The 25,745-nt window shown below is 54.1% G+C and overlaps 1 protein-coding gene across 2 annotated transcripts in view; it reads left to right on the forward strand.

The window, feature by feature from the left end:
- ANXA11 (annexin A11) overlaps positions 1 to 19,995 on the forward strand; it is a 35,783-nt gene extending 15,788 nt beyond the window's left edge. The window contains exons 1-15 of one of the 2 annotated variants that reach the window (XM_046026743.1): positions 1,966 to 2,077; positions 4,475 to 4,537; positions 6,364 to 6,476; positions 7,408 to 7,800; positions 8,976 to 9,063; positions 9,303 to 9,397; positions 10,136 to 10,249; positions 12,172 to 12,262; positions 12,653 to 12,732; positions 12,855 to 12,911; positions 15,213 to 15,306; positions 16,160 to 16,255; positions 17,222 to 17,280; positions 17,468 to 17,590; positions 19,160 to 19,995. In XM_046026743.1, coding sequence (XP_045882699.1) covers positions 4,483 to 4,537; positions 6,364 to 6,476; positions 7,408 to 7,800; positions 8,976 to 9,063; positions 9,303 to 9,397; positions 10,136 to 10,249; positions 12,172 to 12,262; positions 12,653 to 12,732; positions 12,855 to 12,911; positions 15,213 to 15,306; positions 16,160 to 16,255; positions 17,222 to 17,280; positions 17,468 to 17,590; positions 19,160 to 19,219 — 1,518 coding nt within the window. In that variant the 5' untranslated portion in view covers positions 1,966 to 2,077; positions 4,475 to 4,482 and the 3' untranslated portion in view covers positions 19,220 to 19,995. Of the gene's footprint in view, positions 1 to 1,965; positions 2,078 to 4,474; positions 4,538 to 6,363; positions 6,477 to 7,407; positions 7,801 to 8,975; positions 9,064 to 9,302; positions 9,398 to 10,135; positions 10,250 to 12,171; positions 12,263 to 12,652; positions 12,733 to 12,854; positions 12,912 to 15,212; positions 15,307 to 16,159; positions 16,256 to 17,221; positions 17,281 to 17,467; positions 17,591 to 19,159 lie in introns of those variants that run through there. The other variant, XM_046026742.1, reaches the window with a different exon arrangement.
- Positions 19,996 to 25,745: the final 5,750 nt, after the last annotated feature.

Below are 25,745 nucleotides of genomic sequence, written 5' to 3' on the forward strand. Positions count from 1 at the left end.
GTAAGAATGTGTTTAGTCTTGTAAGAAACCGCTAGACTGTGTTCCCGAGGGCCGGTACCATGTTGCATTCCCAACAGCAGTGAGCGAGAGTTCCGGTTGCTCCGTGCCCTCACCAGCATTTGGTGTTGTCACTGGTTGGGACTTTGAGCATTCTGATGAGGGTGCAGTGGTCTCTCGTTATTTATTTGCAGTTCCCCTAAGGATGTCTGATGGGGAGCGTCTTTTCACGTGCTCGAAGCCATCCATGTGTCTTCTTCGGGGAGGTGTCCAGGTCTTTTGCCCGTTTTTAAAATTAGATTTGTTTTCTTACTGTGGAGTTTTTAAGAGATCTTTTCTATGTTTTGGATAACAGTCCTTGATCAGATGTGTCTTTCATAAACTTTCTCCCAGTTGGTGGCTTGGCTTCTTTTTATTTTTAAAAAAGTATCAGCAGAGAATCATCTGAGCTGCATGACTTAACTCTATATTTAAATTCTTGTATCAAAACAGATTGAGGATTTCATATTAAAAGATGAATATACAGACGATTGCTCCAGCCCCCAGGCTGGGGAAGGCCAGTGGAGGGGCCATCCCACAACAGCCTCCACCCTAGTCCTGGGCCTGCTTGGTTTGCTGCTCGGCACAGAGGGGCAGGAGGTCTTGCATGGTGCTTCCAGGCCTCTCAGCCTGCTGCATGCTCTGTCCCCGCCCAGGTCCCTCGCCGGCCTTCTGGGGAGGACGCTTTTGTATCCTGGTGCCATAACACTGCCACCACCCACCCTTACTTTCCTTTTTATGTGCTGGAAGTCAGGCCAGCTGCCTGCCGTGTGGCACACGCTCCCTCCAGTGAGTCCCCGTGTCAGTGTCCTGACTGGAGACCAGAGCCACTGCATAATGGGGCCTTTGCCCAGCCTGCCAGAGCTGCTGACGGTCAGGAGGAGGAGAGCCTTGGTCAGTGCAGAAGGTGTGATGATACCTGTAGACACAGAAGAGAGAGCCGATCTACTGGATTGTAACTCAGCTGTGTTCTCTGTGGTGGAGAGCGAGTGCTGGACAGGCAGGCGCGGGGAGAGGAAGGTGCGGAGCCCCTCTTAGAAGCCCCACTTGAGCTCACCTGTGAGTGGGGACGATGCCGGGAACGATTTCACATGGTACAGCGGGCCCTGCTGGTGGCGGAAGTTACCCAACAACCGGAGGATGAGCGGATTTCTTCATGTTGAGGAAGGGGAAAGCAGGTAGACATTGTGAGTCGGAGAGCTGAATCCCCACAGCCCCCGGGTTGGGTAGGCACTGGGCGCAGGGACGAGCACCACGAGGGTGCCGCAGGTCTTCCAGCTGCCATGGCTGTTCTCCTGGGGGTTATCAGGCAGGTAAACCCCAGGAGCTCTGGGCATGGGCCCTGTGTTCGAATCCTTATTGGGTGCGGGCCCTCTTTACACCGTCGTGAAGTTGTGGGGAAATGTGTAGCATCGTTGTGGTAAGAGTTAGGGACCAGAGTGCTGCCTGCGTGGCGGCACCTGTTGCTCTCGGGCTGGGGCGTGGTCGGCCTTGCCGGTTCTGGAGTGTTGTCCTTGGCCCCTTTCCTACCAGTTACTTGGAAGAAAGCAGACGTCATGCTTACCAAACAAAGCTGAGCACTAAGATGTTTGCCGCTGGAATGTCCGGTCACCTCAGCGGGCTGAGCAGCGCGCAGAAGGCACGGGAGGAGTTGGACAGGATCTGCATCAAGGCTCCTTGGCCAGAGCTCTCTGTGTCCCAACCCAGGGAGGAGGGAGGCGATGGTCCAGTCCTGCCCTGTGCTCTTCAGGGACCACAGCTGGGGCCTTGGGTTCTGAAGAGAGCTCCGAGACGGGGAAGGGAATGGTACTGCACACAGAAGATGGTGGGGAGATGAAGCTGCTCTCGGGGGAGGGCCAGTCTGGAGGTGGTCTCTGGAGGAGGGGAAGACCCAGAGATGAAGGCTTGCTGCTCGGACGTGGGGTCAGACCTGACTCACTGCCAAGGGACAGCTTTTGACTCTGGCTGGGAAGTCTGCGAAGCCCTCCTGGGAATGCATGCCATCACCCTGGGAGCCGCCTGCCCTGTGGTCCTGTCCCAGGTGGGGAAACATGGGTGGACCCTCTGGGTCTGGGTCCCGGGGTGCGTTTGTGTAGGGCTGCTAACCTCAGCCGCTGAGCCGGGCTGCCTGGGCCTGAATAGAGCCTGTGTGAAGTATTCAGATCTTGGAAGAACAGCCATGGCCTCAAGGGAGCTCAGAAATCGCCACCTGAATGGGGCCTTTTTTTTCAAGTTGTTTATTTAATAGGCAGTACACGCATGTAGCCCCAAAAATGCAAATATGAACAGTAACCTTCATGTCTGTCCCCAGTTTTCCCTCCCAAAGGCAGCCAGTGTCACCAAGCTTCTTGTTTATCGTTCCAGGGATGGGTGTGTGTGCGTGTGTGCGCGCGCACGCATGCTTCAAAACCACCGAGTGTGTCTGTTTTACATCTTTTTTTACAAAATGTTAGCTGAGTAAACACACAGCTTACACCTTCATCAAGAATGGCGATCATTTCATATGCCCAGTTACAGAACCGGCTAACTGTAAAATAGCTATGAGCATTCGTTGTGCGGATCTGTTCTGATTCCCTGCGCCAGCCGCTGCAGATGGCTAGCGCCTGTCTAGCTAGGGGCTGTCATCCCAGAAGGCCCCAGCACACTCCCTGTCCCTGTCACTTCACACAGGCATAAGTGTGCCCGGGAAATAAATTTCTAGAAGGGGAGTTTCTGGTTCAGACCAGGTCAAAATTATACATGTTGACATCTCTGTGTTTGTAATTGGCGGTTCTAGCATCTTAGTGTGCATAAAGCCTTTTCTGGAATTGCCTGTTTGCATCATTTGTGTTTCTCTACTGGTAACTGGGTTTTTTTGTTTTGTTTAATTGCAAAACATTTTTCTTAAGTTTGTTATTTCTCTTGTCTTTCTGTTGGTTTCCTTATTTGTTTCCTGTTGTGCAGAACTTTAATTTTATGTCTTTGGGGTTCGGGACCACTTCTTACATTTAAATCTCTGGTCTGGCTGAGATTAGTTTTGATGTATGCAACAGGGTGGTACCCAGCTTTTGGCTTGTCTCCCCCCACCCCCACCCCGGGCTGTGGGTGGGGCCTTTTGGCTTCATTCCTCTGGGAGGAGAGGAGAAGGGTGGCAAGGGGTCTTTGGTACCCAAAGACCTTTGGTACAGTCACCTCTAAACACACTGACCAAAACATCCCCACGCCCATCATCCCTGTGGGCCCCGTGGGAACCAGTGGCACGAAGGAAGCCCTTCAGCCTCCTTGCAAACACCATGTGCAGATCTCCAGTGTAGCTGTGAAGGGCACACAGAATCCTGTAGGTGAATGATGGTGTCTAGAGCAGTGGTTCTCAAAGTGGGGTCCCCACACCAGCAGCATCACCTGGGAATTAGTTTGAAATGCAGATTCTGGTTCTGTGGTCTCAAACTGCAGTGGAGCCCAGCTGTGTGTGTTTAACAAGCCCTTTGGGGTGGTTCTGATGCATACATTTGATAGCTAGGTTGGGGCCCAGTGTGCAGGGGAGCAGGTCACCTGGGGTCAGCAGGAGTGATGGTTGAGGGGGCCTGCAGGTCCCTGACACCCTTACCTACCCTTAGACACCACTGTGGACAGCAGCAGCCACTGAACCACTGACTGGCAGCAGGAAGTAGGTTGCACCGACAGTCTGAGTGGCTGTGCCCCTCCTGGGCAGTTTAACTGGCATGGGGCATGGCAGAGAGATCCGTATACAGAGGGACTTTGTGAGACAGCTGTCCCACCCAGCACCAGCAGACAGGGGCCCTGGGTTCCAGGCCTTTCTCTTCCCCTACTCCTGATCTACAAGTCACTTACCTTTCTGAGCTCCTACTGCCTCACTTGCCCTCGTTCCAGATATGGATCACATGTGCCTTGTCTCTAGGAATGAGGATTTCCTGCCATGCTCCCATGCCTGATGAACCAGAGGTCGGAAAGAGGGGAACTGTAGCTTGGGGTAGATACACATTGGAGGCCACCGTGGACAGCTTGGGGTCTCTGGGCACAGGGGACAGGGGCTCTGGCTGGATGGTGATGAAGAGACTTGGGAAAATAAAGACCAATAGAGTGGGCCCCTGCGAATGAGACAGTGTGTGCTCCCCTCCGGGGTTAGAGAGCAGCTCCACACACGTGTCAGCAGAGGTAGAAATGAAGCGTGGGGGGGAAGGGGTCTGTGGGAAATCGCAGCCACTTACGTGTGGTGAGCCAACCCTGCAGTGCTACGTGTGGGCACGGGCGCGAGTCTGCCCCTAGTCGCCGTTTCTAGCTGGGTGCCCAGCAGGTGGAAGGTACATTGGGCTGGCCCAAGTCAGGCCTGACACAGCCTCTGCTCGTGCAGGGGCCTGGCCTGTGGCTGTTGGGGGGTTTGGCAAGACTGGTGGGAGCTCTCCACAGAACCTGAACATGCTTCCCTCTTGCCTTGCAGATTGAACCATGAGCTACCCAGGTTATCCCCCGCCCGCAGGCGGCTACCCCCCAGCTGCACCAGGTAAGAAGGTCTGGGGCAGGCAGGGGAGGGGATTCCCTCTCTACTCAGTGTGCAGGAGCGGACAGGGAGAGAGGAACAGTGCTTTCCAGTCATCTCCTCTCTAACCAAGGGTGCAGTCAGGATGGGGAGGGGTGGAAAAAATCCTGGACCCAGGGACCCAGAAAGGCCTGGACTTGAAACACTTCTGGAAAGCCAGGACGAGGCCAAGACCCAGTTTCTTGCTTTATTAGCTGGTAGCAGCAGGCAGATCTCTTCTTCTCTCTGGGACCCTTTTTCTCTTCTTTGCAAATGGTTTCATGTATCTCTCTTTCACTGGGTTGCACCTGAGACTAGTGAGACAGCCAGGTAAAGCCCCTGGCACCCTGTGATCAACTGCAGGGTCCTTCTGCCAGAGGAGGAAGTGGAGGTTGTTGCTATGGGTCAGCTGTCTGTGCTGCAGCTCTAGAAGCTACGGGCGGATTGCACTGGGGCTGCACCTGCAGTCAGGCCGCCAGATCCCGGCCCCACCAAAGCATGTCTCTTCACACTCAGAAATCAGCTCCTCTGGCCCTGGCCCCTCCCAGGTTCCTCCTGAAATGACACTGGGTTGCCGTGGTAGGGGAGGAGATGAGGGCATCATTCCAGGCTGGTAACCTGAGCTGCCCCTCACCCCACAAGACCAGCGGGCAAGTTCATTTCCCCAGAGCAGAGGCCCTGGAGTCCGAGCACCCGTGACCCTGCCGGCCATCTGTGCCCACCCTGCTGTTTCAACAGGCAGAGAAAAGGTCTGGAGCGGGGAGGTGGCGTGGCCACCATCACGTGGTGTAGGGCCGTATCCCTCTGAACAAGGCATGGCCCAGGGGTGCCAGCGCGGGCCTCATGTTTGGTCCTCGGCGCGCTAGGGATCCTGCCATGGTGTCCTATGACCGCCACCCCTGCCATGCTGAGTGGCGAAGAGAGGGCGGGCTGGGGATTCCTGGCAGGCTCCGTCCTCAGGGACCTGGAGCCCTAGAAAAGTTGACCTAGAGGGCCTATTCACTGCCCTGGTCAGAAAGGCATCTAACAAGCCAGGGGGCCACACGACGATGGCCGGCCGTGGCACGGGAGCCCCGCACAGGCATCAGGTCTCCGTCCTTATCCGGGCAGTTTGAGGCAAACTAATTATCATCCCCACATGTCAGCTGAGGAAGCTGAGCTAGAGGGGCTGAGCGCCTTGCCCCAAGGCACACACTGGGTCCCTCTGGGTTCAGAGCTGGGGCTTTTTACTGCTGTTGCCCAGCTGCCCCCCCCCCCCCCCCCCCCCCCCCCGCGTAGGGATGGTGTCTGTGTTGCGGGACCCAGCCCTGTCTGCTTCCACCCTGTCGTCCTACTCTCCCTTCCTTCACAGACTTGTCACTGCCACAACCCAGTCGGCAGGACACCACCCTTCCCTGCCATGCTTTCCCTTCATCGTGGGTTCACGGTACTCTCTGAGCTCACCACTGTCACGGGCTGAGCACAGTGACCCCAAATGACCTGTTTTTATGTCTGTATTTCCTTTCCATGATGGTGAGCCCAGGGGGGCAGTTCTATCCTTGGTCCTCCTACCTCTTTAGTTCCATAGAGGTCTTGGGAGGGTTTGCTGATCCCACCTTCCTCCCTGGAAGGAGGGGCAAGTTTCCTCTTTTCTCTTCCTCTGGCAGCGGGCTTCATTCAGCTTTCTTGCCTGAGTGTTTTCTGTGGGGTCTGTAGTGCTGTCCTTGAGGCCCTGCTTTGGTCTCCCCTTCTGATGACCGGAGAGCTTGCTGCCCTGCCTTTCCCTGCTGGGGGTGCCACCAGGCTGCTGAAGGGCTTGGTGTTGCTTCCAGGTAGTGGTGCCTGGGGAGGTGCTGGCTACCCCCCGCCCAGCATGCCCCCGATCGGGCTGGATAACATGGCCAACTACGCCGGGCAGTTCAACCAGGACTACCTCTCGGGAATGGTGAGTCCAGCCCTCTGGCTGGGGCTGCCCCTGGGCTGGGCCGGGTGGGGGGGGTGGTTTACACCTGCATGGCCAGAGGGACAAAGGCTGCTGGCTTGTGTGCCTTCAGAGGTGTCTGTGTGTGTGCCTGCCTGTGGGCACCAAGTATTGGACTGCATCTTAGAACGAAGGGTTTTCGTCGGGCTTCTCCCTGCTCACGATGTCCCATCTGTAAACTGGAGGGAAGGGGCATGCACTGAGTTGCCCGATCTCTCGGGTCTCTTTCCTCCCTGAAGTGGATGGGGCAGTGCAGAGATACACACAGAGTATGTATGGAACACCTTTGTAGGAGCACTGCGTAGGGTAGGAGGGAGGAGAGTGTGGGTATGCGTGTGCCAGTGTGCGCGTGCATGTGTGCGCGCATGTGTGTGTACATGTGGATGATTCTCTGCTCGGGCCCGGGTGCCTGGTAGCATAGGCTACTTTTATTTGTTAATTGGCTTATAAAAATGTATTTTATAATCGAAAAACAAATGCTTGCTGGATGTCAGCCGTGCAGCCTGTATGCAAGTCTCATTTGTGCCTGGCTTGCTCTAGGCACCGAGGGTATGTGGATACAACAAACAAAAATCTGAGCCCTGAAGCTCTTGGGGAGACAGCCAGTCACCATAAGTAGTAAACTGTGGGGTGTTAGAGCAGATATGGGTGCCTTGGGCATAAGAGCAGATACAGGGCTCAGGAGTACAGGTACAGGGGAAAGGGTCAGTAGTTTCAAGCTGGGTGGTCAGGCTGGGCCTTGCTGAGAAGCCAGGGGTGTTGGCCTCTGAGCTCTCAGTATTGGAGGGCTCAGATCAGGGAAGGACTGATGGACAGACTGTGGCCATGCTCCTGGGTGGGCGGCGGGGGGATGGGGTGGGGGCATTCATCTTAGGCTTGCTTTGTGGACTTTCAGGCATCCAACATGTCTGGAACATTCGGAGGAGCCAACGTGCCAAACCTGTACCCTGGGGCCCCTGGGGGTGGTTATCCTCCCATCCCCCCTGGGGGTTTTGGGCAGCCGCCTTCCGCCCAGCAGGCTGTTCCTCCATATGGAATGTATCCGCCCCCCGGAGGAAACCCGCCTTCTGGGATGCCTTCATATCCGCCCTACCCAGGAGCCCCTGTGCCAGGCCAACCCATGCCGCCCCCTGGCCAGCAGCCCCCGGGGCCCTACCCCGGACAGCCGCCGATGACCTACCCTGGGCAGCCGCCCATGCCACCTCCTGGGCAGCAGCAGCAGCCAGTGCCAAGCTACCCGGGATACCTGGGGTCTGGGAGCGTCACCCCCGCTGTGCCTCCAGCCCAGGTGAGTGCCCACCCTGCACCGCCCTTTGTCCAGGCTTGGGCCCCAAAGGCCTGAAACTCAAACTCATCAGTGTCCTCTAACAGCAGGGCCAGGGAGGCTCTGTCCTCCATCTGTAACTTCTTGTTTTACCAGACTATCGCTTTCTCATACACCCGGTTTATATTCTTAAAGACCTTAGGGAGCTGCCCTGTTTGTCACAGTTTGGTTAGATGTTCCATGTGCGACTTGGATCTGAATGTCCTGGGGTACTCATCATTCCTCCTGTGGCATTCACTGCCTGGCTCAGTGCTTTGTAGGAACTGCCCGGGCCCCGGGCCTCAAGCCACGTGCCCAGTGGGGCTTAGTCTTCAGTCTCCTGAGGTGCCTCTCAGACTGGTCTTAGAGGGTTCTTAAAACCTCCTCTAGCTGGGGAAGCCTGCTGGCAGTTCCTCAGGGCTTGCTGTTGGCTCATTTTGGAGAGCATTTCGTGTTTCCAGTGCCTAGAATTCATTGTCATGGTTACAAGGCCAAACCAGCCAAGCACGGGGCTAGTGGTATGTGCTCAACTACTATTATTAGACGGAGGGTCCTTCTCCTCCCTGCCCCCCACATTCCCCTACCCCTGCCCTGCTCTCCATCTTCCTCTGCCCTCCCCTCATCCCTTCTCTAAACTTCTCTTTTTAACCTGTTAAAACCAGTGGTGCACTAGCCCCAGAAGGCAAGCCACCAGGAGACCACTTAGGCAGGAAAATGCGTTTGCTGCAGAGGCAGCCATCAGTGTCAGGAAGGAGCCCGGCAGGCAGGCGGGGCTGAGAGCCTGGAGAACAGCGCGCAGAACAGTGTCCTGGAACAGTCCAGGACGTAGTGAGGCAGCGGGTACCGTGGTAAAGGCCGGACGCTGGAGTTTCTGGAGGGAATGCTTTTCCTTATTTGCACCGAGCTGCCCCGTGGCCGGAGGACCTGGGCATTAGGCAGATGTTCAGCATCAGGACTCGGCTAGAGACGGGCCTCTAGCGCGGGAGCCAGGCAGAAGTCTGAGTACCCGAACCCGAGGGTGTCTAATGGTCACAGTAGCTCCCTCAGTGACTAACTGCAGGCTCCTTCAGGTACCCAGAAAGGTCACTTTCAGAGTCTGGGCAGGGAAGTCTTGCATTTGGGGGATACGACATCTTCTGTGAGTCTCTTTGTCCGAGCAGTTTGGAAACCGAGGCACCATCACCGATGCTCCCGGCTTTGACCCCTTGCGAGATGCTGAGGTCCTGCGGAAAGCTATGAAAGGCTTTGGTGAGTGACCCCGGGGGGCTCGGGTCCTGACAGCCCCCATGACTCGCCAGGTGGCTCTGGGGTGATATGGGGATGCTGGGAGGAGGGAACCTAGTCCCAGTGGTGGTGGAAGAGGAGGTCGATGTGGGGGTGCGGTGGGGATGCCCAAGAGAACGGGAGGGCCTAGGCTGGGGAAGCGTCCAGTTGCAGAGCATGCCCACGACCCCAGCCCTGCCCACATCCACCTCTTCTTGTCCTAGGAACCGATGAGCAGGCCATCATCGACTGCCTGGGAAGTCGTTCCAACAAACAGCGCCAGCAGATCCTCCTCTCCTTCAAGACCGCTTATGGGAAGGTGTGTAGGGGGACGGCGTTGGGGGGGGGGTTCCCCACTGAATTGAGGCATATCCTCTAGCACAGCCCCACTCACCCCTGCTTTTCTTAGGTCCCAGGTGAGCCTAGGTCTCCTGGGTGGGCAGTAAGGCCCATTAGCGCATTTTCTGCCCACCTAGCAGGGCCCTCTCGGGTTATGGCATCTTTGTAAAACAGAAGGATGCTCCCAGGGAAATCCAGAAGTCCACAGGGCACTGAGGTTTGATGAGAGGCACCCAGAGATCTGGGTTCTGGCCCTGGCTCTGCCATGACTCATGGAGACCACGGACAGTATTTCCCTTCGGTTCCCACTGGGCCGGATTTTCCTCCTGGGGACCAGGCTGCTAATCCCAGTCCTCTTCATGACTACCCCGGGAGGTGTAGCTGGGAGGGGGGCTTTGAAGGAAAAGGCTTGCAGTTCAGCACAAATGCATGGGAACATATTTTGAATTCTGGGCTTTTGAACCTTAGGTAAACACTGGGTCTGGTGTTCTATCTAGCCCAGTGCTTCTCCAGCCTGAATGAGCCACGGGTCCCCGGGGAAGCAGATTGAATTGCAGGCTCCAGCTCTGCAGGTCCGGGCTGGCTGAGGTTGGGCTGTTCCGCCAGGCCCTGGCTGAGGCAGGCGCTTCTGGGCCTCAGACCTGCGATATTGTCCCTATTAGTCACTGCCTGTGGATTCTCAAAATAGGTTTGTTTGTCTCTTTGAATATTTGATCAGGATTTGTTCAAAGATCTGAAGTCTGAACTGTCAGGAAACTTTGAGAAGACAATCCTGGCTCTCATGAAGACCCCGGTTCTCTTCGATGTCTATGAGATAAAGGAAGCCATCAAGGTATGTACATGTTTGTGTTTATGTGTGTTTATTTGCTTACGTGGACACACAGGCCAGGGAAAGGCCTGGACTGCACAGTGGGGCTGAGCCCGTTTATTAGCTGCTATTGTCAGTGAGGTTCCTAGAGCCTCTCAGGTTGGAGTCCAAGTGCTGTAGAAAGGGTGACTTCCGGTGTCTTCCCTTAGAGGCAACACAGGTGTCGTTCATCATTAGGGAGCATCTGTGTCTGCCCGTCTCAGAAGCACAGTAGCAGCTGGGTGGTCGAGCTGGTGGTGACACAGATGGGAGCAGGCATATGAGGCCGTAGGTAGGACCATCCTCCTTCATTTAGGACTCTGCCTTAGCAAACAACAGAGACACTCTCAAGGGGTTTAAGGGAGACGAGGATATGAGCGGCCCGGCTTGAGCAAGGGCAGGGCTCCAGGCAGGATTTCTCTTGTCTCAGCTGCTTCCCGAGTGCCCGCTTCGTTCTTCCATCTTCTGGGGGCAGAGGATCCCTGGGGACCCCGCTCTGTTTACCTCTCAGATTCAGCCACAGAAACGACAAGCTATCCCTCAGTCCAAATTCCAGTATAGGCCGACTCTGACAGGCCTACTTAGGGTTTACTGTCTGCCCCCCAGGCCAGTCCCTTGTGGCCATACGGTCCTGTGGCTCCTAAGCCCCACAGCAGGTATCCTGTGGATGGGGCAGGGGCAGCTCCCATGGGAAGGGGACATCCCTGTGAAATGAGCAGGTGTTCCTGAAGGAATCCATCATTTTTCAGAGGCTTGATGGGTAAGCATGACTCTTCTGCCCCCCAGAGGAGAGGCAGAGAATTCAGTATGGAGCCTGGAGGGGAGAGAGGTGCCTGCTGAGATCTCAGACACGCCCTCTTCTAGGGAGGGGTCAGGAGGCAGTTGGGGACAGCACCCAGGGAGCCGCCCCCAGACCTGCTCTGGGCCCAGCTGCTGCCCCCAGCCGGTTTCGTGGGGTGGTGGTGGTTGTGGAGTATGGAAACGACACAGGGCTGGGGTCACCTGTCACTGATGAGCGGTGTGTCTTTAAGCTTGTATAAAATGGGACTGCAGACGCTCGCTCTTGCCGCGTGTGGTGAGCGCTGAGCACGGCGGCCAGCAGAAGCTCTTTGCAAGTTCTGCAAGGAATCAAACAGTTGTGCTCATCAAGAAAATAGCTCCCCCCGTGCTCTGCTTCCTACGTGACTGGCACTGTGCTAAGTGCTTCTCATGCTTAACATTTAATCCTCAGAGCTCAGCAGGAGGTAGGTGTTAGCTGCTCCCATTTAATGCACAAGGAACCTGAGGCACACAGAGGTGGTGAAAGGCGCCCGAGGTCACACAGCTAATAAGTGGCAGGCTTATTATCCAAGCCCGCCCAGTAGCCAGGCTGCCTGTGTCCTCTGCCTTCTCCCCACTCCTCTCTCTCAGCCTCGTCAGGGTTGCCTCTTCTAGCCCTCTTCAGATGCTCCACAGTCCAGTCCAGGACTCCCTTCTGTCCACACCTCTGCTCTGGCTTCATACCCATTTTTCAGTTCTGTCTTGTCTCATCCATGAGCTGAACTTGGAATAAGACAGATCTGGGTCCACATCTCAATCCACCATTTACTCTGTGGCCTTGGATAAGTCACTACACCTTCCTGGTAACTCCATTTCCTTGGGGGGGAATGAACGTGGTCCTTCACATGACCTCTGGGTGTCACCATGTCCCTGTCATATTCTGGTATTTTTGTGGGACTGGGGCGGTGGCGGGGAGCTTGGCTGCTTCAGGCCGGACAGCAGCAGCAGCCCCACTGGGGGCGTGGGCCGGTGCTGGCGGCCGTGGCTGTTGGGGTTTGTGCTGTGGGGCATAGGGCACCTGCTGTCTTCCCTGCGTGCCGGTGAGGGAGCTCTAACAAGCTTGTGGTTTGTGTTCTCTGCCACCTCAGGGGGCTGGCACTGATGAAGCCTGCCTGATCGAGATCTTCGCCTCCCGCAGCAACGAGCACATCCGGGAATTAAGCAGAGCCTACAAAACAGGTTAGGCTGGTGCCCACCCCTCAGTCCTCCACAGACTCCTGCTTTCTGGGCCTTGGCTACACCCTCTCCCTTGGCCTCTTAGACCTTCCTGGCCACCTTACCACGTCATCTCCTGCCACCCCAACACATGGGTCTTTGATCCGAGACCCAACCTGCCTGCTGTTTGCACATGGGGCAGGTGGCTAGGGTAGCAGAGGGCTAGTGGGAGAACCTCTTGGGTGTGATTTGGACCAAGCCTGACAGAGGCGTGGTCAGCCTGGGGGTCACAGTCCCATTGTCCCTTGGAGGGCGGTGTGGACCTCATCGCACCCAGGACTCCTGGGCCCTCCTCTTGCCGGCATCTGCTGCTGATTGGCTGCAGGGCGTGCCTTCCCTGTGTCTCCCTTTCAGAATTCAAAAAGACCCTGGAGGAGGCCATCCGAAGCGACACGTCTGGGCACTTCCAGCGGCTCCTCATCTCTCTGTCTCAGGTGCCTTTCCCATGACAGAGCTTGGGGCTCAGAGCAGAGAGAGGCGGAAAAGGCTTATTAGGGATGGGGGAGGCATGCAACTGCAGGGAGCAGCCTTGACCATGCCTCCTGCTTCCTTTCAGGGAAACCGGGATGAAAGCACCAACGTGGACATGACGGTGGTCCAGAGAGATGCCCAGGTGGGTGTCATGGCCCGGTGCCCCAGCTGGGCTTCCGGAGTCAGGACGCACCCCTGCTTTCTTGCTCCCCGAGGGAGGGGCTCTGGGGTGGAAAGAGCAACTGATAAGGAGCGGGTTCCAGACGCTGTGAGTCTCAGGTGGGCTCTGCTGCATATCACCTGTGAGACCTTGGGTGTCCCCTCACCTCCGTCGGCTTCTGAGCCCCACCTCAGCACGAACCTGGGAGACAGGTGTGACAGGAGTTGGTAGGTCATGGTGGGCGTGGGGTTTCATGTGACCTGGTCCTCTTCCTGTGTTCGGTTGCATGTCATCGTGTTTGCAGACAGGCAGACTTTACACTTGCCTCTTATGCTTTTGAAGGTCAGAGCCTAGAAACCAGCTGTCTCATTAGTTGTGCAGCCTTAGAATTCTGCCAGTGTCTGCAGCCGGTCATGACCGCAGCTTAAAGGCAAAGATCTCTCCCGTCCCCGCTGTCAGGTTGTCTGAGTGTCTCTCTAAAGGAGCTTGGGTTTCCCACTGATGAATCGGACCACAGCAGCTGTGGCTAGAGGAGAGTCACAGCTTCTGGTGGGATGGAGCTGGCCAGCCCTCTCTCCCCCTTTGTCGCCCCTGCCAACCCCAGCCCGGCATTCACCAGGAGCTGCCAGTGGTCTCCTTATCTCTGCTGTCTGTCAGGCTGAAGAGGACCTTTGTGGAGGGCTCTCTTTTTAGGGCTGGAAAACAGCTGCTCTCCAGTCTCGTCCATTTCCTTTCCACATGGGGAAACCGAGGCTCAGAGAGGCTGACCCTTATGCCTGGAGGAACCTGGAAGCAGGGACTGGACAAGGGCCCAGACTCCTGGCTTGTTCCCTGTGTCCTGGCCTCACCGCAGATGCCCTCCTTCAGGGTCTGCCTTAACATCTCCCCTAGCTTGAGATATGCACTCCCATTTCTGGACTCAGGGCTGGGCATCTCCAGGCTCCCAGCTCTAGCCCTTGCCCCAGTGGGAATTTTCCTCTTCCTGCTTTCCTGTCTGCTAGATAGGCCTGGCCATTCCCTGGCCAACGCAGAAGCTGCCTCACTTTCAAGGTTTTGTGCCCCCTTCTCTGTCTTCTTAGTTACGGACCTTTTCCTGCCTCACCTTGACCTGTGGGATCTCTGATCCCCTCCTCCCCTGGCTGTTGGTGCCTTGAGATCCCAGAGCCACTACCTGAGGCCTCTAGAGCACTTCCGGGCCATCTGGCGTGAGGGGTTGTGAATTGACAAATATTTGGGGTGCAAACTTGCAAAAATTTAACAGGCAAGTGCAGATTCTACCCGTTTGCAAACATTATTATGGTATACACAGGGACACCCAGGGACACACAGGGAAAGTGGCTGCCACATGCAGACCCACACCCACAATTGCATTCTATTCATTGTCATATGACAATAATATTGTCATATTATTTATTGTTCCTCTTATAGATAGGGAAACTTCTTAAAAAGATTGGGAATTTTATATAGAAAACTGGATTTCTGGCAACTGTGGGTCTGCGCTCCTCTATTAAAGTCTCCAGCAGAAGCACCTGGGTGGCTCAGCAGGTTAAAGCCTCTGCCTTCGGCTCAGGTCATGTTCCTAGGGTCCTGGGATCGAGTCCCGCATCAGGCTCTCTGCTCAGTGGGGAGCCTGCTTTCTCCTCTCTCTCTGCCTGCCTCTCTGCCTACTTGTGATCTCTCTCTTTCAAATAAATAAATAAGTAAATTAAAAAAAAAAAAAGTCTCCAGCAGGTGCTAAAAAGCAGTCAGCCTTCTGCATGCTCAGCCTTCGTCCCCACCCCAACCACCAGCCTTACAACTGGCCTGTTTCCCTCATTTAAGTACCCAGCCAACCTTTGGGCTTTCACGTTCGTGATTCTGAATCTAATCTGACCTTTGCATTTCAGAGGTGAGAAAGTGAGGCTCCAGGAGGGTTGCCAGCACACCGGAGCCCCCCAGCAAGTTGGCAGCAGAGCCAGGACTCCAGCCCAGCCCTCGTTCTGTTGTCCCTCTTGTGCTGCTGCGCCCTTGCTGGGGGTTAAAGCTGTCCCTTGCCTGTCCCAGCCTCAGCCGGCCTCGGTTCTCCTGGTCCTGAGGGTCCTCCCCCCCACTCCCACCTCAGAAGCCTGTGTTGCCTGGCGAGATGATGTGTGGATGGTGTCTAGTTCCGCACCGTGCATGGAGCACAGCCAGAGCCCTGCATCCATTTCCTTCCCCGGTGGGCCTGCACGGCTGCCCTAGGTAACCTGGGCCTGATCTCTGGGGTGAGGCCTGCATTGCATTCCTGCCTTTCCCTCTGTGCAGGAGCTGTATGCAGCTGGGGAGAACCGCCTGGGAACAGATGAGTCCAAGTTCAACGCAATTCTGTGCTCCCGGAGCCGGGCCCACCTGGTGGCAGGTAAGGTGGTCCCAGGTCCCAAGGGCCAGATAGATGAGGGCAGACAAGGTCTAAAGGGGAGACAGCTAGCGGGAACACTTGGCAGGCCCACTGCATGGGGCTTACTCCTCCTTAAAAGAGCCCCCTGGTGGGTGCTGGGTGGCTCAGTCATTAAGCGGCTGCCTTCTGCTCAGGTCATGACCCCAGCATCCTGGGATCGAGTCCTGCATGGGACTGGCTCCCTGCTTGGCGGAAGGCCTGCTTCTCCCTCTCCTATTCTCCCTGCTTGCGTTCCCTCTCTGTCTATCAGATAAGTAAATAAAAAAATCTTAGGAAAGAAAGAGCCCCCTGGTGGTAACCTGAAAGGTCTTATCAGTGGGTTTCCAGACTTCCGTGCTGCTCAGTGGCGCCACCTGGGGTACTGCAAGCTGAGGGGAGAGGTGGGTCTTCCTCATGGCATGCCTGTGTTTGTTTTCTCGGGTAGCCAAAACAAAGTACCACAGACGAGTGACTTAGCAACAGATGCTCATTTTCTCACTGCCCTGGGGGCTGGAAATCCAAGACCAAGGTGTCGGGGGTTGGTTTCTTCTGAGGCCTCTCCTTGGCCTGCAGGTGGCTGGCGTCTTGCCATGTCTGGAACGCTCTCTCCCCCGTGTTTGCATCCCCAATGTTTCCTTGTGTGTCCAGGTCTCTTCTTCTAAGGACACTGGTCAGATTGGATTAGGGCCCATGCTAAGGGCCTCATTTTAACTTAACCACCTCTTTAAAGGCTGTAGGTACATTCTGGGGTGTAGTGTGGGGGTTAGGATGTCACCCCATGACTTTGTGGGGACAGAATTCAGTCTGTAACTTGTCCCTTCTCTCTTTCCACTAGTCTTCAACGAGTATCAGCGGATGACCGGCCGAGACATTGAGAAGAGCATCTGTCGGGAGATGTCTGGGGACCTGGAGCAGGGCATGCTGGCCGTGGGTAGGCGTCCCGGGCCCGCCTTGCTGCCGGCCCCTCCCCGGGGCTGGTGTGCATTGTCTGTTTGCAGGGTGCTCCCCCTTCTCTGGCTGCAAGGCGAGCGAGCACATGATCCATGATTGCTAAACCCCGGGCCGAAGCGGTGGGAAAGCAGCCTGCTTCCCGGCTTGCAGCATGGCCATTCCTCGCGCGGCCCCGGACGGTCCTGTTTATATTTCAGGCGCAGCTCTAGGGAAGGGAGCTGCCGTGTGGGCACCAGTGGGACGGCAGCCAGCTGCTCTCCCGGAGGAAGATGACTCACATCCTGCCAAGTTTCCTCTAAAAATATATCCCTGCAGGCATTTGTCAGATGTTTGTGATGGAAACACGTGGAAAGATTTTTACTTGCAACAGCAGAACAGGCCCTTGCTCAGGAAAGCTGGCTTGGCTCCCAGAACCGCAGAGTGCCTTTTGCCGTGTCCGCACCCAGTGCAGCAGGGTCCGACCCATTCCATGGCTGCCCACCTGCCCAGGCCTCGTAGCCTCTCCATGCCCTGTGGGGCGGTCACAATCTGCTCATCTTTAGCTGTGCTTTCCTTGGAGCCTTCTGGCTGGGGCAGATGGCGAGTCCTCCCATTTCCTTGTGTGTCCCCCGTGACACAGGGATCGTGGCCAGAGACATTCGTGCCACTTGGCCATCCTTCCTCCGAGAGGGTCCCAGCCCCTAGGTTGCCCCATGTGCCAGTATCCCTACATGGCTCCTTTCACCACACGGTTGCCTGGAAGGAGGTAGAGGTTCGGGTCTGGTCTCTGTATGTTTCTATTCCAAAGAGGCAGAACCAGGAGCACAGACAACTGAGCCTGGAGGAAAATGAGGAGCAGAAGCTGAAGGTGTCCCTGCGGCCTCGCACAAGGACACTTCGTTCTCTCCGTGGCGCCTTGGACGGAGAGTTTCTGCAGATGGAGTGATGCTCTGTTTCTCTGTTCTAGTGAAATGTCTCAAGAATACTCCAGCCTTCTTTGCTGAAAGGCTCAACAGGGCCATGAGGGTACGTGTCTCCCACGTGCAGGGGTCTGGGCGGAGGAAGGGCCTCCCCATGACCGGGACCTTGCTCGGGGCAGAAGGCATGAGGAGAGCCACCCCTCAGCCAAGAGGACAGAGAAGGCCCACGGGCAGGAAGGTGGAACAGTAAGGAGGCTCATTCATTGCTCATGCCCTTGGTGGACTCTCTTCAGGGAATGGGAACGAAGGACCGGACCCTGATTCGCATCATGGTGTCTCGCAGTGAGATCGACCTCCTGGACATCAGAATGGAGTATAAGCGGCTGTATGGCAAGTCGCTGTACCACGACATCTCGGTATGGCCCTCGTGGGGACGAGCGGGCTGCCTCCTATAGACCTCCCTGGCCTCCCCCTTGTCCCCTTGTACCTGCCTGCTTGGAAGCCTGGCCGCCCGCCTTGGCCCCTGGTGTGTGCGGGCATCTCACCTGTGGGCTTTGCGCTTTCTCTCTTCAAACTCTGCTGCTTTGTCCAGTTGCCCCCAGACTCTTAGAAGCTCCTGAGGGCAGGCCGGGTGTTAACCCCGCTGGCGCCCCTTCACTACCTCCCCAGCACCCTGACCCCTGCTGCTCAGTAAATGGAAGGGAGGGGGAGTCCCTGCATCAGCCTTGGAGAAAATGCCAGGCCTCCCCACATTGGTACTCGGTCACCCTGTGAGTCTGTGACCCATTGGTGAGGACTCCCATCCTGAGGCAACAAGTCCTTGTCACCTGGTCACATGGCAGAGACAGCCCTGGGAGCATGAGAGCGCTAGGGCTCTGGGGTCTAGTCTGGCTCTTCTCACTTGTTGTGTGACCTGACCACCCTTCCTGAACCCCAGTTCCGTCATCCCCAAGACAGGGATAGCAGTTCAGGGAGTCTGAACGAGGTGGTCCTGTCAGGCACCTGGCGTGACACGTGTTACGCTTTTGTAACCGTGCGCCAGGGCCAGCCTGACAGTGAATTCCTTCTGACCATTAAGTTCTTGAATCCAGAGGCACCACAACCAGCTTGTGACTTCAGGCTCCCTCAGATCTGATGTTGGGCCTGTCACCGAGAACAGCTCATCTCCATTTTTCTGGCTATAACCTGCTGCTTTGGAAAGCAGAGGATCCTTAATTATGCACCAAGTGACTCGCGTGTGCCCGTGGGCTCCTGAAAGGAGCCATAGCCCTCGCTTCTGGGAAGGGACGTGGTGGAAGGAGACGGTCAGACGTTAGCCAAGTGCAGGGTGCCTGGCTGGCCGAGTCGGTAGAATGTGCAATTCTTGATCTTGGGGTCATGAGTATAAGCCCCATGTTGGGCACGGAGCTTACTTTAAAAATAAGTAAATAAAAAATAAATAAAATTAATATTTAAAATAATTTTCTAAAAAGAAGTTAGCCAAGTGCATTCTGGGCTGCTGCTAATGGGAGTGCAGCAGTGTGAGGTGGAAGAGAGGTCGGTGGGAGCTGGGACGCCCAGGTGACAGCGGTGTGCACTACATCACTCTCCAGGGCACGTGTAGTAAGTACCACGTCCCAGACAGCCTCAGTCCAGTGCAGTGAAGATGCTGGGAAAAGGTCACCATGAGTTCGCCCCAAGTGAGGGGTTTGGGTGGACTGTTTTAAATTTTGCATGTTTATTTTTCAAATTCTGACTTTGATCAATGGGGTGAGTGCACTTGTCTTTTCTCAGCAGGCGCTCGGGGAGGCCGAACCCCGAGCTCTGTGCTAGGTTTAGGCAGCCGCAGGGCCGCGTGCGTGAGCCTCTCCCACCCTGGGACCAGCACGGGCTGCGGGGTGGCGTGGGGGTAGTCCCTGCAGCAGCACTTGGGGCAGAAGAAATCAGGAGCTAGGAGGCCAGAACTGGCCGCAGCTCGCTAATACTGTCCTTGTTTCTGTGACCAGGGAGACACTTCAGGGGATTACCAGAAGATTCTGCTGAAGATCTGTGGAGGCAATGACTGAGCTGTAACCAGTGGCTCCCACTTCTGTCCACCTGCCAGCGATAGCAATGCCAGGAAAAGGTCAAAAGAATGTCCATCTGTTTCTAACAAATCCACAAAAGAGCCCCCCAGGTGTCCCAGGGCAGCCCGTCCATCGGTAGATCCTTGGCCCGTCCTCCACCTCCGCCCTCCTCTCCTGCTCCGTGTATCATGCTCGTGCGGTAGGACCTGGGTCCCTTTCTCAGGGCGCCTTTTCCTCCCCAGCCCTCATGGCTGCTTGCTGCGAAAGTAGACGTTTTCTTTCTTGACCCATGCAGTCAGTCCCTTTGGCTTGTGGCTGAGACTCTTGGCTTCCTATTAGTCATGTAATTTTATATTTTTATTTGGAGACACCTTTTTGTTTCTTTTAATAGTCCTTGCCCGACAGATGCATACATGTCTCTGCTGCGTACACATTTTGGGTGAAAGGCTGCGGGGAGCGCTGTGTCCGCAGCAAGGGGTAAAAGGGAAGACCTTTAACAGTAATCTTAGCGTCTGGTGAGAATGTGTCACCAACTTTGTTATTGCCAAACTCACTCCTTAGAGTTTTCTTAGGAAAGAGAAAAAAAGAAGAAAAAGGCCAGAAAGTCATCTGTTCCTCCTTCCATGCAAAACCAGGAGAACAAAGCCAGCTCCCAGCCAGTGACAGGGTTTCTTGTAGTTTGGAATGTGCCTTAAACCTGAATGTTAATAGCCAAAAACTTTCTAAATTAAAGTCAGCCAGCTCTGGAACATTTTGGAAATGTTTCCCTGGTGCCAGCTTGTCGTCTTCTGCCTCATGATTCTGCCTGTAGCTCAGGGTTCTGCCCGTAATAGCCAGTGAAAATTTATACGACTTTAAGTAGAAACTTATGCTCAGGAAACTGTGAGCATAAGTAATTTACGGAGGCCTGGGTTGTAAGTAACCAGAAGGGAGGTTCCTGAAATCCCTGCTTGGGGCCCAGATGCTAGAGGTGTGTGGATTTTGGTCAGACGTGGTGCGGTGTAATCCACCGAGGACAAGGCAGAAGAGTGCGGTCCTTCATCCGGGTCCTGGAAAGGCACGGGCCGGAGGGCACGCGCATGACTCCTGGGCTAGACCTCTTGGCTGGGTGCTGGAGAGGAGGGTGGGGACAACCCAGAGAAGCACAAGACTGGTGCCTCCCCTCAGGGACCCTTTGGTCTAAGAAGGTGCCCCTGACTATGGTCCTGGTGGGCCTTTGGTCCCTTGGTTGGTGGTGCATAGGAGAGGGTGAGTCCAGAAGGGACAGAATTTCCAGACATCATTGTTCTGTCCAGAAGCCTGGAGCTTGCCTTGCTGGCCAGATTTCTCCACTCACTCCCTTTCTGACCTCCTTTGTTGAGAGTTTAGAAAGGAGAGAATTCAGGGACCAAGGTGGGAGATTGAGCCAGCTGGGCCCTGACAGAGGCTCCAAGGAATGGCCTGTCCCCAGAGTAGATGTCTGCCTGCAATGCCCCCCTCACTCTCCCCTGGTCATAGTGAGAGGAGAGGATGGCCCAAGGGGCACAGGGCAGCCAGGAGCTAGACCCTAGCCTGCTTCACCTACACCCACCTGCCTGAGCCAGAGAAGTTGCCATGGGCACCGGATTCAGTGGTAGGCCCTGCTCTTTGCTTCAGGTCCCCCTGTGTCCATGCCTGCAGCCTCTCGAACAACACCCAGCATGCTTGGCTGAGGTGCTCCTGCCCTAGGGCAGGCCTGTTGCTCTTAGATGCCTGGTGGCATTAACTGATTGGCATGACACGACTTGCCACAAACCCGGGCGGACACTGGTGGCCTCCCATGCTATGCCGGGGCCTATATTCAGCCCCCCTCTAGGGAGATGTTCTGTGACATTCCTTCGCCTCGTCTCACCAGAGGTTGCAACCTGGTGTCCAGCAGACAGTTTCTGACTGTTTGTGCTTTTACTTTGGTCGCCAAAGAGTCTTTTCAGACATTTGAATTTATTGCCAACATTTGTATTTAGGTATTGAGAGATGTTATATTTTTCTTAAAAATCTGGAATTTTGGCTTCTCTTTAAAAACCAAATTCTGGCAACCCTGCAGACCAGGAGCTGCTGGAGCCAGGTGGCAGCTGCCCCCTTGAAGCATATGTTCTGTTTTGCCACAGGCCCTGCCACTCCCCTTTGCATATTAGCTCCTTGGCCCCAGTAGGGCTTGGAGTTGGAGACCCTGGCCCACACACTTGGGGACCATCTGTGTTCACCTTGGCCCAGGTCTTGGTTTCTCTCTACCTTCCTGTCCCCCAGGCTACCCTCTTGGTCATGCCCATGGGACCTAACCCATAGGATGGGCTAGAGGACAGCATGAACTCTGAGTTCTCTCCAGGGCCAAAGGCATTTACTGCCTTCCAAGGTCAGTGGGAGGTTATTAACTCTGTTGGTTATGCTCAGGACAAAAAAGATGGGGAGGGAGACCTTCAGCCTTACCAGGGCATCTTTCTGGGAGAGGACTTCAGTGGGTGGTGTTGGGGGGGTGATGGTGTTACTGTTTTACGTCCTGGGGTGTTAGTCAAGACCAGTTCTTGCTACACATCTAATATCACTTCCAGAAGAACTAGAGGATGAGATACCAGGGGAATTCGGCCCTGAGTGAATTCTCAGCAGCTGTGAGGCGTTGGATGGAACAGTGTGTTGGGGGCAGGACCGGAACTAGGATGAGGCAGATGAGTCACTTGTCTTGGGTACAAAATTAAAGAAACCATCCTTGCCATATATTGGGCTTACACTGTGGGTGGAAAAGTGGTCCTCAGGTAGTGGGTCTCAGATCCTTGTGTGCATGAGGCTTGTCAGAGGAGCTTGTTAGGATGCAGGTCCCTGGGCCCCAGCTGCCCAGGGTGGAGCAGGCCTGGGGGCTGGGAAACTGCTTCTGCAGCCCGCTTGCCTGGTCATTCTGATGCTGATCTCCGTGCTCCTGGGCTGATACAGGACTTCTGAGTTAAGAGTGTTCCTTCACACAAAGGGCAGCAGGTGAGGTGGAGGCAGGCTATGCCTGGAATTCGGTCAGGTGACGGAAGATGGGACAGGTCCGCTCCCGGCTTGGAGAGAGGGATTTGAAAGATGAACCTCTGCAAATGCCCATGGTCAGAGCAACAGCTGGGTGACCCTGCCATGTCCCTCCTCTCGCTTCGGCAAGGAGTTAGAGCTCTAGCTTAGGACGTAGCCCCTTCTATCTGCTGCCAGTTCCTTCCTGCCCTGGCTGATGGAAGTGGAGTTAGACTTGGAAACAGAAATCAAGCTAAATCATCACAGATGACTTTCCCAGCCTGATAACAGCTTATATTTTCACCCCATCAAACCTGAGAGCTCTCTCTGGCTGTGTTCCTCTAAGAGACTGGGACGTCATTACTTAGTCCTCTACCTGGCCCCTTACATAGACCCTTTCAGTAAAAGATGGAGTCAGTGAAGCCCTCAGCTCCACAAGAGACTCCAACTCTCAGCCCGCACTTCTTGGAAAGCTCTCCTTGGCCCAAGCCTGGTGCCCACTCTGAACCTGGTTCCTTCCAACAGTAAGAGTTGACACTGTCCTGAAGCACAAAGAGCACTAGTCTGGGAGTCAAGCTCCTGTCCTGATCTCAGGTCAGCCCCTGATGTTCTCTGTGATCCTGAAAGTGTCCCCTCTTTGGGCCTTTGTTGTCCCTTTGTAAAATGAAAGACTAGATCAGAGCTTCTTGAACTTGAATGTAGTCAGCAAAAATGGCAGAGTAGGGACCTCCAAAAGTGTACCTCCTACACAAAAGCAACAAAAAAGGTGGAGAGAACTGTCAGAATCAACTTTATCCAAACTCCAAAACCTAATGGAAAGTCTGCAGCAACCAGACAAATGCTTGAGAAAAAAAAGTCTCCGTGAGAGGGTTTTGTTGCTTTTTTGCACACCCCCGCCCTATTCCCCACATCCCCCCAGCTCAGCAGCAGCCTCATGAACATCCCACAATCCCTGCATGGGTTCTTAGCACTGGAGGGAATAAAATGGATCTTGTTCTCAAGAACTTTGGATATTTTGATCCGTCTGGTTGCTCCCCGAAAGACTGGCTCAGATGACTTGCTTTCATTTCACCTAATTTGGAACTCTCCTCAGATGGAGGTTGCAGCCCCGGTGGACATTTGAAGGCAAGTCTACTAGCCACGGGTGCCTGGAGGAGGGGATAACAGTTGCGGCAAACAGGAGATAAATTGAAAAGTTTGGGGTTAGAGAGGCTGGCAGTAAGATACTTTGGGGAATAATGGTTTTGGAGAGGTCCCACAAATCCTGGCGATCTAGAAGGCCACCACACGCATGCCCAGGGTTGAGTGCATGCTTAGAAAAGACCTGAGAAGGCTCTGAATGCTCACCTCTGGCTGACCTCTGGCTCCAACACACACAAAACACATTGGCAAAGGCTGGGAGATTTGGGGGTGGAGGGCGGGGAGTTGTTTCCAGGTTCTTAAGGAAATTTGTTGAATCACCAGTGACCACTAAGCTAACTGAACATAGAGACTTCAATGGCCACACCTCACAAAGAATATAAACTTCAAAAAACTCATCCAAAAAATAATAATAAAATAAAACTTAGCTCAGAAAACTCACTAAACTACAACTAATACAGCAAGCTACAACAATAATTTTGGGGAAGGAGAAGACTCTGGTTTCCAGAATTGTCATATTATAATGTACAAAGTGCCCAGTTTTCAACAAAAATTATGAGGTATGTGGGGAGGAGTCAAGATGGTGAAGTAGCTGACTGAGGCGACATCAGGTAGATCAGCTCGATAGCTTATCTAAACATTCTGAACACCTGCAAATCCAACAGGAGTTCGAAGAGAAGAAGAGCAACAGTTCTAGAAACAGAAAATCAACCACTTTCTGAAAGGTAGGACTGGCAGAGGAGTGAATCCAAAGCGACGGGAAGATAGACCGCAGGGGGAGGGACCGGCTCCCAGCAAGCGGCAGAGCAACGGAGCACAAAGTCAGAACTTTTAAAAGTCTGTTCCACTGAGGGACATCGCTCCAGAGGCTAAACCGGGGTGAAGCCCACACGGGGACAGCATGGTCTCAGGTCCCGCGGGGTCACAGAAGGATTGGGGGTGTCTGAGAGTTGCAGAGCTCACAGGTATTAGAGCAGGGAAGCTGGCTACAGAGACAGCCGAGGAGTGAACTCTCAGCCCGGGGCTACCTTAAATTGTGATCCTGTGGCACAGGCCACTGCTCTGTGAGCAGAGACCCCACAAGATCTGGGGGACCCCCCTGGAAGAGCACAGGGATCTGCGAGGTTTAGAAACTCCAGGTGGGGCTGTGTGCCAGAGAAAGATGCTTGGTCACAGGCTGGATGAGCTCAGAGTGCAGCCAGAGGCCAGGGAGATGGGAGTGATTGAGTGCTTTTCTCTGAGGGCACCCTGAAGAGTGGGGCCCCGAGCTCTCGGCTCCTCCGGGCCAGAGACTGGGAGGCCGCCATTTTCATTCCCGTCTTCCAGAACTCTACAGAAAGTTCAGGGAACAAAAGCTCCCGAAAGGGAACCCAAGCAGATTACCTAGCCTGCCCCCTGGTAAGGGTGGTGCAATTCTGCCTCGGGAAAAGACACTTGAGAATCACTACAACAGGCCCCTCCCCCAGAAGATCAACAAGAAATCCAACCAAGACCAAGTTCATGTACTGAGGAGAACAGTGGAATTCCAGAGGAGGAGAAACCAAAGCATGGAATTCATGGCTTTCTCCCCATGATTCTCTGGTCTTGCAAAGTTAATTTTTTTTAATTTTATTTTTTTCTTCTGCTAAATTTATTTTTTATTTTTTACTTTTACTCTTTCCTCTTTTAACATTTTTAAACTAGTTTATCTTAATACCTTACATCTAAAAAAAAAAGAATCCTTTTTGAACCTTCATGATTATAGTCATATTTTATCCTTCATTGTATCTAAATTTATTTTTTGTATACACGTAGAGTTTTTTTCTTCTAAAAAAATTTGGGATACAACTTCTTCTAATAGATCAAAATATACCCTAAATCTAGCACAGGGCTTTGTTCTAGTCTCCAGTGTGAGCAAATTCTTTCCACTTTCTTTTTCTTTATTCTCCCAACCAACTTATCAACTCCTTTTTTAGAAATTAAAAAATTTTTTTTTCATCTTCATAGTCATGTTCCACCCCTTCATTGTGTTTACCCTTATATATGTTTTTCATTCTTTAAGATTTTGGGAGGTAGTTTCTTCTAAGAGACCAAAATACTCCCAAAACTAAGTGGGTGACCCTGTTCTATTCACCAGTCTAATATATATATTTTTTCTTACTCTTTTTTAAATTTTTTTTTTTTCTGAACTTCTTTTTACCTCCTCCCCCCCCCCCCCCCCGCCAATGATTTGGGGTCTCTTCTGATTTAGTTAAAGCACATTTTCCTGGGGTCTTTGCCACCCTTTTAGTATTTTATTTGCTCCTTCATATATTCTTACATGGATAAAATGACAAGGCGGAAAAACTCGCCACAAAAATAAGAACAAGAGACAGTACCAAAGGCTAGGGACTTCATCAATATGGAC

Source organism: Meles meles, chromosome 13 (assembly GCF_922984935.1).
Source record: "Meles meles chromosome 13, mMelMel3.1 paternal haplotype, whole genome shotgun sequence".
NCBI lineage: Eukaryota > Metazoa > Chordata > Mammalia > Carnivora > Mustelidae > Meles > Meles meles.